Source organism: Budorcas taxicolor, chromosome 19, assembly GCF_023091745.1.
Source record: "Budorcas taxicolor isolate Tak-1 chromosome 19, Takin1.1, whole genome shotgun sequence".
NCBI lineage: Eukaryota > Metazoa > Chordata > Mammalia > Artiodactyla > Bovidae > Budorcas > Budorcas taxicolor.
This window is the reverse complement of record NC_068928.1, coordinates 14667933-14682471: the sequence shown is the minus strand read 5'-3', so window position 1 is coordinate 14682471 and position 14539 is coordinate 14667933. Positions and strand designations below refer to the sequence as shown.

The window sequence follows — 14539 nt, the reverse complement described above, 5'->3', positions numbered from 1 at the left end:
AAGCCTCTTGAAGATAATTTGATGTTCAACCTCTCCAAAACCTTGGGCAAAACTGGGGCAGCTCAGCTTCATAAGAAATCTAGTTTACCGCTCTACTCTTCCTCTTTCCTTACATGGGTTTCTCCATGGCAGAGTCTCTCTTCAAAAAAAAAAAAAAAAAAAAATTCATATCTGTAATTCCCTGGCAGTCCAGTGGTTAGGAGTCCATTGCACATGACATGAGTGCAATCCCTGGTCAGGGAACTAAGATCCCACAAGCCACACAGCATGGCCAAAAAAAAATTTTTTTAAGAGTCCTATTGATGTGAAAAGAAGAGAAGCAAAAAACAAAGGAGAAAAGGAAAGATATAAGCATCTGAATGCAGAGTTCCCAAGAATAGCAAGGAGAGATGAGAAAGCCTTCCTCAGCGATCAATGCAAAGAAATAGAGTAAAAGAACAGAATGGGAAAGACTAGAGATCTCTTCAAGAAAATTAGAGATACCAAGGGAACATTTCATACAAAGATGGGCTCAATAAAGGACAGAAATGGTAGGGACCTAACAGAAGCAGAAGATATTAAGAAGAGGCGGCAAGAATACACAGAAGAACTATACAAAAAAGATCTTCATGACCAAGATAATCAAGATGGTGTGATCACTCACCTGGAGCCAGAGATCCTGGAATGTGAAGTCAAGTGGGCCTTAGGAAGCATCACTGCGAACAAAGCTAGTGGAGGTGATGGAATTCCAGTTGCGTTATTTCAAATCCTTGAAGATGATGCTGTGAAAGTGCTACACTCAATATGCCAGCAAATTTGGAAAACTCAGCAGTGGCCACAGCACTGGAAAAGGTCAGTTTTCATTCCAATCCTAAAGAAAGGCAATGCCAAAGAATGCTCAAACTACCACACAATTGCACTCATCTCACATGCTAGTAAAGTAATGCTCAAAATTCTCCAAGCCAGGCTTCAGCAATACATGAACTGTGAACTTCCAGATGTTCAAGCTGGTTTTAGAAAAGGCAGAGGAACCAGAGATCAAATTGCCAACATGTGATGGATCATGGAAAAAGGAAGAGAGTTCCAGAAAAACATCTATTTCTGCTTTACTGACTATGCCAAAGCCTTTGACTGTGTGGATCACAATAAACTGTGGAAAATTCTGAGAGAGATGGGAATACCAGACCACCTCTTGAGAAATCTGTATGCAGTTCAGGAAGCAACAGTTAGAACTGGACATGGAACAACAGACTGGTTCCAAATAGGAAAAGGGGTACGTCAAGGCTATATATTGTCACCCTGCTTATTTAACTTACATGCAGAGTACATCATGAGAAACGCTGGGCTGGAAGAAGCACAAGTTGGAATCAAGATTGCTGGGAGAAATATCAATAACCTCAGATATGCAGATGACACCACCCTTATGGCAGAAAGTGAAGAGGAACTAAAAAGCCTCTTGATAAAAGTGAGAGAGGAGAGTGAAAAAGTTGGCTTAAAGCTCAACATTCAGAAAACAAAGATCATGGCATCTGGTCCCATCACTTCCTGGGAAAGAGATGGAGAAACAGTGGAAACAGTGTCAGACTTTATTGTTTTGGGCTCCAAAATCACTGCAGATGGTGATTGCAGCCATGAAACTAAAAAACGCTTACTCCTTGGAAGAAAAGTTATGACCAACCTAGATAGCATATTCAAAAGCAGAGACATTACTTTGCTAACAAAGGTCCATCTAGTCAAGGCTATGGTTTTTCCAATGGTCATGTATGGATGTGAGAGTTGGACTGTGAAGAAAGCTGAGCACCAAAGAATTGATGCTTTTGAACTGTGGTGTTGGAGAAGACTCTTGAGAGTCCCTTGGACTGCTAGGAGATCCAGCCAGTCCATTCTAAAGGAGATCAGTCCTGGGTGTTCTTTGGAAGGACTGATACTAAAGCTGAAACTCCAATAGTTTGGCCATCTCACGCGAAAAGTTGACTCATTGGAAAAGACCCTGATGCTGGGAGGGATTGGGGGCAGGAGGAGAAGGGGACGACAGAGGATGAGATGGCTGGATGGCATCACCGACTCGATGGACATGAGTGTGAGTGAACTCTGGGAGTTGGTGATGGACAGGGAGGCCTTGTGTGTTGCAATTCATGAGGTAGCAAAGAGTTGGACACGACTGAGCGACTGAACTGAATTGAACTGAACTGATTGATGTTTAGAAGTATCCTGTCTTTTCTTTTCTCTGGGATAGTACCCAACATCAATTTCAAGTGACCAGAATATTTTTTATTTATATATAATGTTAAGGTTGCATAATTCATTTTCCTATCTGTAATTCTCCAAGTTACATTCTCCCTCTGAGGTTCTGGGTTAGGGTGACGGATCCTGGTTTTACTCTGCATACAGTCAGCATAATCTGAGCCACCTGTTTCTGAGAGGCCAACACCTCTTTTGTCATCAAAACCTGATGTCAGCATTTTGTTCTCTTGTTTAAGGCAACAGATCTGTATGTGTTTACATACAATGATCTGGGGATTTTCTAAGCACTCACCGGCTTCCCCAGCGGCTCAGATGGTGAAGAATCAGTGTGCAATGCAGGAGACCTGGGTTCGATCCCTGGGTCCAAAAGACCTCCTAGAGAAGGTAATAGCAACCCGCTCCAGTATTCTTGCCTGGAGAATTCCACGGACAAAGGTACCTGGTTGGGCTGTAGTCCATAGGGCCACAAAGAATTGGACATGGCTGAGCAACTATAACACCCTCACTTCACTTTGGCAAAGATGGACACTTCTTTGTCCATCAGAACCAGTATAAATAAAGTGAATCTTTTATCGAGGGCTTTTTGATCCAGTCATCTCATATCTGGGGACCCATACATACACCAAGGAAAGAAAAGGTCATATGCCTGAGTAGAATATATGCTTGGCTTGATTTTAAAGTGTAAGACTGCTAGTCACCCAAATCATTAGGAGGATGATTATTGTATAATCTGAGATATCACACGACCATGGAAAATGATCATTGTGAAGATGGTGCTGCAACACGGGGAAATGCCAGCATTAGTCAGCTACTGCTGCCAAGCAAACAAACTTAGAATCCAGTCATACAGGAAATCTTTATTTCTTCTGCATTTGCAGGTCAGTTGGATTTTGGCTGATCCAGGCCAGATCAGTGGAACTTGGCTAATCAGTTGAGTCGACATCGCTCATTCCTCCATGACTGGTGGGCTGCTCAAGACATCGTCTTTACAAGATGGTAGCAGAAGCTCAGGAGAGTAGGCCTAATGCTGAAATGGGTAGAGCCTCTGTACACGTCACAACTACTAACATCTCATTGGCCGAATAAAGCCCTATGGACAAGTCCACATCAAGGGGGTGGAAAACACACTCCACCTCTGGTGTCAGGAACTATACGTGGTATAGATCTAGGGAGTGAGGAAGCCTTGAGACGAATAATACAAGCTACAACAGTGCCTCACAAAAAGTTTATATGGAAAACACGCACACACATGATATGAAGTTGATTGTCTAACTTCATAGTAACTATGTAAAAATATTTTTTGCAAGTCAACAAAGAATAGAGATAAATGAGCAAAATTGAAAAAAAAATTGCCTAGATAACAAATTGATAAGAACCTTTTATTTTGCATTTCTCCAGTTCTCAAAGTTACATAATAGAATTACCTTTTTTTAATTGGAGTATAGTCGACTTACAATGTGTGTTTGTTACTTTTCTCTATTAAAGTAAGTTTTAGAAGCTTCTCATAGCAGGCATATTATTTGACCAAATGAACTGTTTTATCTATTATATTAAGGGTCTGTAGAAAAAAGTAGACTTCTAAGTACATTCAAGTTAGCCATTTATTCTTTGTCCCGTCAATTCCTAATCTCAAACTCAAAATCTAACAAACTTCCATCAACATGGACCTTTGCCTAAAAACAGTTTAAATTCCTTTATTCTCTTAAATTCTTCACTATGGCAGTGTTAATTATTCTCCACACTGACCTCTTTGAAGTCTCCAAAATCAGATATTCATTCTATTGACTAGAAGCATTGTTCCAGTAGATTCTGATTTTCTGAAAGGAGCAAGTCCATTCAGTAAATAATTAATGAGCACCTGCCATATTCAAGGCACTCTACTAGTTACTTTTGGGGGAACTAAAGAGGTGTAAGTGCCATCCTTACTCTCAAGGGGCTCACAATCTAATGGGAAGAGAAAAGTGTACCTATACATTTAGGGACAGAAAGAACAGACCAGAAGAAGGAAGCGTGCATGAGTCCTCAGCCCTGGCGGCATAGTGGAGTCATTTGGACAACTTTTATGAAGTGTCCAAGCCCATGCCTGGAGATGCTGATGTAATTGGTCTGATGTCTGACTTGATGACTGTTTTGGCTTATTTTTAATATTTATCTATTTCTATGTTTTTATTTAGTTGGCTGCACCTTGTCTCACTTGTGGCGTGCAGTATCTTTAGTTGCAGCATGTGAACTCTTAGTTTCAGCATGTAGTAGGATCTAGTTCCCTGACCAGGGATGATCGAACCTGGGCTCCCTGCATCGGGAGCGCTTGAGTCTTATCCACTGGACCACCAAGGAAGTACCTGATATTTTTAAAAACTCCTCAGAGGGTTATAAAGAGCAGCCAGGATTGAGAACCCCTGGATTAGGCCTTCTACGTTAAGTTTGACCGAACTCTCTGCATAGTACTGACAAAGACTCTCAAATGCAATCCTTAAAGCAATTGATTCGTTTTTAAAAATAAATTATTTTATCAAAAATTATACAGTGTATGCAAATAGTTTAAAGTCCAGAAAGTCAAATGGCCCTGAGGCTTACGACTAAAATTTAGCAGTCCCCATTCTCTCCACCCCCCAGTTCTTCCTGCATTTTTGACTCTTTAAATTATTTGTAGAGAATTCACACACCTTCAGTTCTCCAAATGTTAACATACTGGTATCTTTTGCTTCATCAAAAATGAATTAACTGGGACTTCCCTGGTGGTTCAGTAGTTAAGAACCTGCCTTTCAGGAAATGTGGGTTCGATCCCTGGTTTGGGAACTAAGATCACACATTCTTTGGGGCAACTAAGTCTTCGCCCTGCAACTACTGAGCCCGTGGGCCACAACTAGAGAGTCCATTGCGCTGCAGTGAAGGATTCTGCATGACGCAACTAAGAACCGATGCAGCCAAAAATAAACCCAAAAAACGAAAACAGAAAACTAACTAATTGTGGAATTTTTTTTTCTCCCACTTAAAAGTACCCTGAAGCCCCCAAGGAAAGGCAAACAGAGGTAGGTAGTTGGAGCAACAGGAGGCAGAGGAAGCTTCTGTTCAATCCAGGGAAAGGAGAGCTGACGACTGTCAGGTTCAGACAGGCTGCCTTGGTGACCCAAGCAGTTCAGAGAGGCAGCTAAGAGCACTTTTCTAAGCCCCACCCACCTGCTCTCCCGCCTCTTGGAAAGCTGATGGGCTTTATCTGAAATAATAGCCAAAAGCATATATCCACACTTCCTCCTGGACTTATGCTTGGAGAGCACCCTACTCCACCTCCAAAATAAGCCAGTGAGGCGGGGGTGGGTTAGAAACACTGGAAGATGGACTTAAAACGAAGGATGCATTAGACGAGTAAGTTAGAGTGTTATCCTGGGAAGCCCTTAAAATTAGTTTGGCTTGAAGACTTCAGGGACACCCTGGAGATACATTAGCAGGGATGTCACAAAATCAGTTCTGTATTTAAGGAGCACCTCTGTGACTGGTGGCTTCCCTGGTGGCTCAGGTGATAAAAGCGTTTGCTTGCAATGCGGGAGAAACGGTTTCGATCCCTGGGTTGGGAAGATCCCCTGGAGAAAGAAGCGGCAAGCCAGTTCAGTTCTCTTGCCTGGAAAATTCCATGGATGGAGGAGTCTCGTAGGCTACAGTCCATGGGGTCGCAAAGAGTCGGACACGACTGAGCGACTTCACTTTCACTTTCACCTTTCTGTGGCTGGACAAGATGAAACCCGGATTGGATTAGAAAACTCAGAGGCAAAGGACCCATCATAAGTCCCAGGGAAGAGGTGGAGGGGAGTGGGGAAGACCAGTGACCCCGCAAATGGAGGCCCAGTGCCAGGAGACAGTTCTGTGGCTCCATGCAATTCTGACCGAGCCTTGACGTCCTCGCTTGTGACAGATGAAAGGGCGAAGCTGCCACCTGCTGGGGAGCAGGGAGACTCTGCTCTCTGTCCCTTCCTATACTGTTTGAAATAATTTTCAGAAGGTTGCCCTCTTTTCATAAAGCAGGTAGAGGTGTTTGATGGCTTTCGAGGCAAAACAGAGCTTATGAACTTCCTCTGACAGGGCATACTCTGGACTGAGCCCAAACACAATATTCCTCTCCAGGCCTGAAAACTGCTGAATACTGTCTAAAACAATGTGACCATCCAGAACACCAGAGGCCTGGCTGAACACAACCTTTGTGGGTCCACAGGTCTCAAATAATTCCATTGCTCTTAGCAGTGCAAGCTCATAGCGTCCTCTGTCCTCTGCTCTCCTGCACAGAATTGCTATGTCTCTGGGCAGATAGCCACACTGGAACAGGTGGTGACATCTTTCTGCCACGTGTCTCACGATTTCTTCTGTGGTCAAGTTAGTCTCTGTCTCACACACCCCAGGCAAAGCCTGGGCACGCATTGCTTCCTCATACGAAGCTTCCCTGAACGACGCCAGTGTGTCTGGAGACACGCTGGGGTGAGGATTTTCCTTGATCCTCTTCATTTCTTCTTTCATGAGCATTGCTATTTCCAGAGCACAGTGGATCCCGCTGGTGATTGTTTTCCGAGGAAACTGAGCAGATGGAGGCGGAAGGCCGTTGCCATCTCCATGTTGGACTTGGAAAGGGTCCAGAAAAAGCCAGAGAATCCCGTGGTGTGGGTTTTCACTTCCAGCACCCCTCACCTTTGGGTGGGTGATGCTCTTGGCCTTCATGTACCAGTCACCATATTTACTGCAGAAATGCTCAGTTTCATCCATCACTATGTGCTTGATCTTCGGGAACTCCCCTCCCATGAAGGTTTTCCGGGTCACAGCTCGGCAGGTCGTTTGCTGGCTGTAAGGAGGAAGGAGAGAATAGGGCTTCAGGCATAAAAATAGAAGGAACGCCATTAATTTATGACTCTCTGGATTGGCATTAGAGACTGGCTCTCATCCAGAAGCTGATTCACTGATTCAGCAGTGTCCTGAATACTACAAAAATGCTCTACTTACAAGGCTCCTGACACCAGGCTTCCCAGGTGGCGCTAGTGGTAAAGAACCTGCCTGCCAATACAGGAGATGTAAGAGACGGGGGTTCCATCCCTGGGTGGGGAAAGATCCCCTGGAGGAGGGCATGGCAATCCCCTCCAGTATTCTTGCCTGGAGAATCCTCTGGACAGAGGAGCCTAGTGGGCTATAGTCCATAGGGTCTCATGGAGTTGGACACGACTGAAGTAACTTAGCATGCACACACAGTCGCTAAGTCACGTCCAACTCTTTTGTGACCCCATGGACTATAGCCTGCTGGGCTCCTCTGTCCATGGGATTTCCAGGCCTGAATACTGGAGTAGGTTGCCATTTCCTTTTTCAGGGGATCTTCCTGACCCAGGAATCAAACTCGTGTCTCCTGCTTGGCAGACAGATTCTTTACCACTGAGCTACCTAGAAACCCTGCCTGACAGAATGCATATTGCAAAACTAATCCTTGGAGCTATCAAGTTAAATCAGCATGTGAGACTTTTAAAATGAACTCAGGTAGAAGATTTTGTTATTTCTACTACCGTCCATTTCTACTGCTTAACAATCCCTAAAGATAAATTCCTTATATCTAAGGGAAATCTCAAAATGAATTTACACTTGTTACTACTATTTCTTTACTTTCTATCTTTTTTAGAGCTGGTAAGCAGTCGCCTAGAGGCATATCATAATTTTCATATGAAAAAGAAATATGGGCTCCTATAAGTTCCTCTAAAGAAAATCCTCCTTTCCCACTTATTTTTAGTACAATGCCAGAAGCCGCTCTAGATTTTGGTTAGGAAAGCATCGAGAGGTTTCTGAGTTCCATGACGTGTCAGGATGTTAGGTAGGGTACCAAGTCTACAGGGCTATGCCTCCATGGAGCTACCATCCTACTTACTTAGCTCATTTTCATTTATAGTATATTTTAGCATATAAATATATATACATGCATATATGTACTTAAAATTTTTTAGTTGTTTATCGCCTCCTCCAATTTAGATTCAAGTCATATCACCCATCCCTACAGACTTCCTGATTTTGCACATGTAGTCCCTGGGGCTTTAATCCCTTTGTCCAGAATCACAAACCCCTGAGTCACAACTATTCAAGTTCTTTTCTTTCAGTTTGCACAGTGTAGACTTCTTGAAGAAAAGCGCTGATTCTTAGCCATCTCTGTATCCCCCTCACATTGTGCTCATCGATACTTGTTGAATTTAACTTGGCTTTTGCCTGGGGTTCTCTTAAAACTTACCTATAAAGCATAAGAAAGAACATAGTTCAGCACAGTTTAGAAGATCCTTCATTATCTGGCATCTGCCTCCTTTCCAACTTCATCGTTTGCCACACACCCACAGCTCCTCACTGCTCCAGGCAGACCTACCATTCTGATTCATCTCCATGCCTTTCTATTTGCTGTGTCCTTTGCCCAAAGAGCCCCCAATTAACGCACTCCTCCTACTGACTTCTTAAAAAAGAAGTCAGGATGTCCTTCATTGGAGAGTATTTGTTGACCAAACTATAGCCTAAGCTAAGTTTAAGCACATCTTTACTATCACACTAATTATACAACATTCCCATTGCTTATTTTTCTCTTTGTCTCTCTTACTGGGCTTTACGGCAAGGTCTTCAACATATTTTCCTCCTCTAACACTAAATGTACACTGCATCTAGCATATAAATGGTGCTCAAAAAAGATTAGCTTGATAAATAAGTCAAACAAACCACAAACGAAAAGCCCTCACGCGCTGGATTGAATAACAGCCAATTTCTTTTACTAAACTGAAAGCTAAAATTTTACATCAGAAGCAAATGTGCATGGTTTCTAAAATGATTGAATCAGAATAAGTCAAACACATAAAAATATTTTATAAATGAAATCAAACGGCATTTAAAATCAAGTTCGTGTTAGGTAGAATGTCTAATTGACTGAAATACCCTATGAAAGCATATAAGTACCCTGTTAAAACATTAAATATCAAGCAGAAAGCATATGTGAAGCAAGATGGATTCGTGTCAGCCTTTCTTAAGTTTAAGGCCGTAGACTGTGGGGAAAACTGTTTCTAGTTCTATAAATTGAAAATTATGCCTATGTGGCTAATTGATAATGAGATGTTTAAGCGTGAACACTGCAAAGTGCTCTTTTCTAGCTCAGTTGCTTGATCACTTGCAAATATACACATAGTTTGGGCTCTCGCCTGTATGCAGCAAAGGCAGTACACAATCTTACACTAAAGACACAGATTACTGGTGCAATGCTGTTGAGAGACTGACTAAATACATTTATTGTGTTTAGTTAGTGAGGTTCTTACGTCACAAAATCCTTTAAGGCGTCACTTTCGCAAACATAGAGGATCTCCTTGGGCTTGCAGTGGAATACGTCCTTAATTTTCTCCATGATCTTTATAGCCAGCACTGTCTTTCTGGTTCCTGGAAAGCAGTGGACGAACAGTTCTCGTGTCTCCTGAAGGCTCTGTGAAAGCAACTCACACTGCTCCACTACGAGCAAATTGGAAAATTCACAGCCCACTTGGTCGCTCAGAAGGGATCGAGAGCACAGCGAGACCATGATAAGTGCCTGCAACAATTTTTCCATTTCGTCCTCACCAGCAACCCTGTAGGGTTGGGGATAGCGCAAGGCGATTTCTCTGGGTTTGCACTGTGTGCCGGGCAGGTGCACCAGCCTCGGAATGACACACACTTTCCCCGTGTAACCACCAACAGTTCCCAGTTTCTGCTTTAACTGACGAGCAGTGTTCTGGGCATACCCCAGACCCCCAGTCCACGTGGGGTCTGTTAAGACTGTATAGAGTACCGGGGGGCTATTCACCGCTATTAGGAGAGCATCACACAGGACATACTGCTCCTTCCTTAAGCCGACATCACTCGCCCAGCTTCTAGAAACTATCACAAACCCATGAGAACAAGGATCTATCTGTGTCTTCATTAATTCCTCCAGTCCTTTATGATCTGAGAAGAGCTTCTTACAGAGGGATTCTGGTTTAAATTGAATCTTTTCCCGTGTCACTGAAAATTCAAGGAATAGAGGTTACTAACATTTATAAAAGGACATTTAAGTATTCCCACGACCTCATAATGAAGTAAGCCTAGCCATGGAACTGTGACTGGGATAAGTTTCCTTATCTGCAAATAAAGCACCTCCTCTTCACAGGCCAGGGCTGTGAAGTCCCTGTTTCTGACAGCTCTCATGCAGGAAAGGGCAATCAGGGAGGGGTCTTCACAGAGCAGCCTTCTAGCACTCTGTCCTCAACCCTAACGACCCAGTAACTCTAGGAAGGTACTTCTTGTTAAGGGTGTGTGTGAGAGAGAGAGAGGGAGAAAGAAAACTGATGCTTTGGGGAAACTAAGAACTTTCCTTTTGGAACAGTGATTCTTAACCTGTGGCAAGTTTGACCCCAGTAGGGTATTTGGGACTGTCTGGAAATGGTTTGACTTTTTGTAGCTGGAGAGGTGCTACTGTCATCTAGTGGCTAGAGGCCAGAAATGCAGCTAAACTTGCTACAATTCTCAGGGCGGCGGCGGCTGCTGCTGCTGCTGCTGCTGCTGCTGCGTCGCTTCAGTCGTGTCCGACTCTGCGCGACCCCATAGACGGCAGCCCACCAGGCTCCCCTGTCCCTGGGATTCTCCAGGCAAGAATACTGGAGTGGGTTGCCATTTCCTTCTCCAATGCATGAAAGTGAAAAGTGAAAGTGAAGTCGCACGGTTGTGTCCGACTCCCAGCGACTGCAGCCTACCAGGCTCCTCCAACCATGGGATTTTCCAGGCAAGACTACTGGAGTGGGGTGCCATCGCCTTCTCCAATTCTCAGGGCAGCCTCCCTCAAACCAGATGTAAAATAGAGAGCCAGCGGGAATTTTCTGAGGGAAATTTGAGCAGAGAGCTCAAACCCTGTGCTCTGTGACAACCTAGAGGGGTGGGATGGGGTGGAGGTGGGAGGGAGGTTCAAGAGGGAGGGGACATGTGTATACCTATGGCTGATTCATGTTCACGTATGGCGGAAACTAACACAATATTGTAAAGCAATTATCCTCCGATTAAAAATAAAATCTTGATTTAAAAAAGAATTATCTAATCCAAATGTCAACAGGGTCGAGGTTGAGAAACTCTGCCTTAGACTCTGCCTGGACTCTTCCCTGGAAGCGTCCAGGTGACCCCATGGCTCACTTCCTTTTGCCTTGGAAAGCCAGGGGGGCAGTTCTCTCAAATTTATTCTCTCATATTCGGAGGGGAAAAAAAGCTATCTGTGATTGGAAGCCCAAAGGTATACAGAAGTATAGGGTGGATTTAATGACTGAAAACAAGAGTTCACCATGTGTATTGGTTCAGGACCATCATGTCTGCTGAGCCTACATCTGACCTTCTCCGAGGAGGAAGTCTGGGATGAATTGCTACCAACCACCCCCCACCGGCGACTTAATTTTAGGGAATAAATTGTCCCCTCAATTGAAATCAAGAAGGAATACCTGGAAACAGGTGCTGTTGGAGAGCCTCCTTAAATTCTAGGACTTTGATGGGATATGACAGGCTTCTTAGGGGAGATGAAGCTGATGAAATCAGGTGAAGGCTGTGGTCAGCCTCCAAATTGGAAGGAACTAAAAAAAAAAAACAAACCCACAAAGCATCATTTTAGATGATAAAGAACCTTTCTATTGCTCTTCCTACAGTTGACGTATGATATGTGCCATGCCTGGGCTGCCCGCCCTCTTCCTATGCTGTCAGTAGTTCATGCCTGTTAGGAAGGAGGTCCGGGACTCCTACAGGGCCATGCACCTTCTAAGTCACCTGTGACTCATCTCAGACAAGTCATTTCTCCTCTCTATCCTGTAAGGGTGAGCAGGTGGTCCCTGCGGTTCCTTCCAATTCTAATACTCTGGTTCCAGGTCACCCCTAAACAGAAAAGGTTTCTAGTGGTGGTGGTGGGATGGCAGAAAAGGATTTCCTTGGTAGTCCAGTGGTGAGGACTCTGCCTCCAATGCTGGGGATATGGGTTCAATCTCTGGCCAGGGAACTAAGGTCCAATATAGGAACTAAGGTCCAGCATGCCTAAAAAATTTTTTTAAGTAAGCACAGTAATTTTTTTTATATTGTGATAGTTGTTAAAGGTCCCCGCCCACCGCACCCCTGCCAAGTTTAGAAAAATAAAAAGTGGTAGAATCTCTAGCTTGGTGTGTGTGTCTGTGAAGTAAACTCTAATCTAAGATAAGAGAAAGCATAGTCCAATACAATCACTCAAGTCTTGATCCAAGCTTCTTTTTACAAAATCTGGAACTAAATGACGCTGGAGGCAAACTGATAAATTTCATTCAGCCGATAAGTCTTTTATGGGCTGATCTGAAATCACCAGGGCTGATGCTTAGCAAAACTGAAAAGAAGTGAAAACACAAAGTCCTCTTCCCACACCCCCTTCCCTAGCACCTCCTTTTGCATAAGTTTTTAGTTTTTCTCCACTTGGTGGTGCCCCCAACCCCGAGAGTGGTTCAAGGTATGGGCTAATGTTACTGAAGCAATTCAAATTTGTCAACAAGGTTCCCTTGAAAGGATTAGTGGAGAGCTATTCTTAAACAGCATTTCTCTAAAATATCACCTTTAGAGAGACTAAAGATGAATGTTTTAGAGTAGGAATATCAGCCTGCAAATTTGTTTCAGCAGACCTTTACAGTGTGTAAAAATGAGACCAAAAAGGATACATCAAATGGTAAACTGCTTGTGATTATGAATGACTTTGGCTTTTGCTTCTTGTATTTTTTGGTTTCCTATTACATACATGTTAACTTTTAAGAAAAGAATGTTATTTTTAAAAGCTTAAAGGAAAAATTAAAAAGGAACTTTCATAAATTCATGGCTGATGACATACAGGCTTTTCTTGACTTCACACAGTTCATATTCTGAGTCTTTGGAACTAAAAATATAGAAAATCACCCTTAAAGAGGAGAAGATTTGTAAGCAAAAGCAGATTTCTGTTCTTTTTTTCTTGTTTAGTTGCTGTTATTTCCAACTCTTCTGCCACCCCATGGCATGAATGGTAGCCCGCCAGGCTCCTCTGTCCATGGGATTCCCAGGCAAGAATACTGGAGTGGGCTGCCATTTCCTTCTCCAGGGGATCTTCCCAACCCAGGGATCGAACCTGCGTTTCCTGCATTGGCAGGCAGATTCTTTACGGCTGATCCACCAGGGAAGCCCCATTCTTTACCTGGACAAATAACCAAATGAAGACAGAAGTTTCTGCCTCCTGATTGAACAATGGCTTCTCTTCTGCTTTACCTGATTGAATATCCAGCATCATGGTTACCCACTGCTCAGCTGACAGCCTCGTGACAGAATTGTCCCTGATGATCCAGGAATCCGGGGCTTCTGTGAATACGACACAGCAGAAGGGCTCCACGTGGACCACACAGACATAACCATACTGGACATCTTTTTGGTATACATTTAAGATTTTGGTAGTGAAGTTCACCTTCGGCTTCTCACAGCAGAAGTGGAATGTAGGCAATTTTTCTATGCAGTTTTCTATTTCTTTTTTTAGCAAGTCAGGGTTCACTTTTTCTCCCTGACATCCAAACACTTCTTTGCTCTTATCATCCACCCCGATAATTAGGTATCCCCCATGGGTGTTGGCAAATGCAGAGACATAATGAGGCAGCATTTCTTTAGTCCGAGGAATGATCTTTCTGGTGGTGAACCTTTTAAACTCGACGTGTGTGGACTCAGTGAAGCTGAGCTTCTCCTTATACACAAGCTTATCCTTTTTAACAAATTCTGAGGCACTCATCCTCATGTCTTCCTCTTCCTGCATATATCTATCCAGAGCTTTCTGAGAATGTAGCTCCTGCATCTTCGATCTTCCTCTCTGGGTTCTAGACTGTTTCTCTCGGAGGAGCTCCAGGGCGCTGTGGGCACTCAAATTGATGGTGGAAGTCACAGCTCTCTGATATAAATTGGAGCGCAAGCTGCAGATCCTTAGGCTGAAAACATCTGGGCACCATGACTTCACAAAAATCATAAGATTGTGTCCCTGCTGCACATAGTCAAGGTATTTCTGTGAACCTGAAGGGAGGAGCTTCTGAAAAGAAGTTTCCAGATCATGTCCCAGTCCGTGGCATCGGTAACTGTAAGTTTTATCCTCAATCTCCGCTTTGATCACACCCCCTCCAGAATTTAACAGTGCACACGTCGCTTGGATGATTCTAGAATTCTCAGTTCTTTTCAAATAGCTATTGGTCATCCTCTTCCTGTTTTCCTCTCCGAAAGTGACTCTGCCCACTTCTACGGTTATCTCGGGATAAAGCATTTCCGTCTCCATCTTGAGGCT

At 43.6% G+C, this 14539-nt stretch overlaps 1 protein-coding gene across 1 annotated transcript; it reads right to left on the bottom strand.

Annotated features, from left to right (window-relative positions):
* Window positions 1–6213: 6213 nt before the first annotated feature.
* On the bottom strand, window positions 6214–14539 carry LOC128065631 (protein SLFN14-like). Its single transcript, XM_052658846.1, has 4 exons — window positions 13492–14539; window positions 11694–11822; window positions 9522–10236; window positions 6214–7048 (listed from the first exon to the last, which is right to left on the bottom strand). The coding sequence occupies exons 1-4, from the start codon at window positions 14528–14530 to the stop codon at window positions 6214–6216; spliced, it is 2718 nt and encodes a 905-aa protein (XP_052514806.1). The 5' UTR covers window positions 14531–14539.

What these genes read in the sequence shown, in the direction of transcription:
- LOC128065631 (XM_052658846.1), bottom strand. Translation starts at nt 14,530, where the DNA reads ATGGAGACGGAAATGCTTTATCCCGAGATAACCGTAGAAGTGGGCAGA. An exon ending in GATGCTGGATATTCAATCAG is followed by an intron (nt 11,823 to 13,491) that starts GTAAAGCAGAAG and finishes TTTTTTTTTTAG; the next exon opens with TTCCTTCCAATTTGGAGGCT. An exon ending in GCCTTAAAGGATTTTGTGAC is followed by an intron (nt 7,049 to 9,521) that starts GTAAGAACCTCA and finishes TCCTCCTTACAG; the next exon opens with CCAGCAAACGACCTGCCGAG.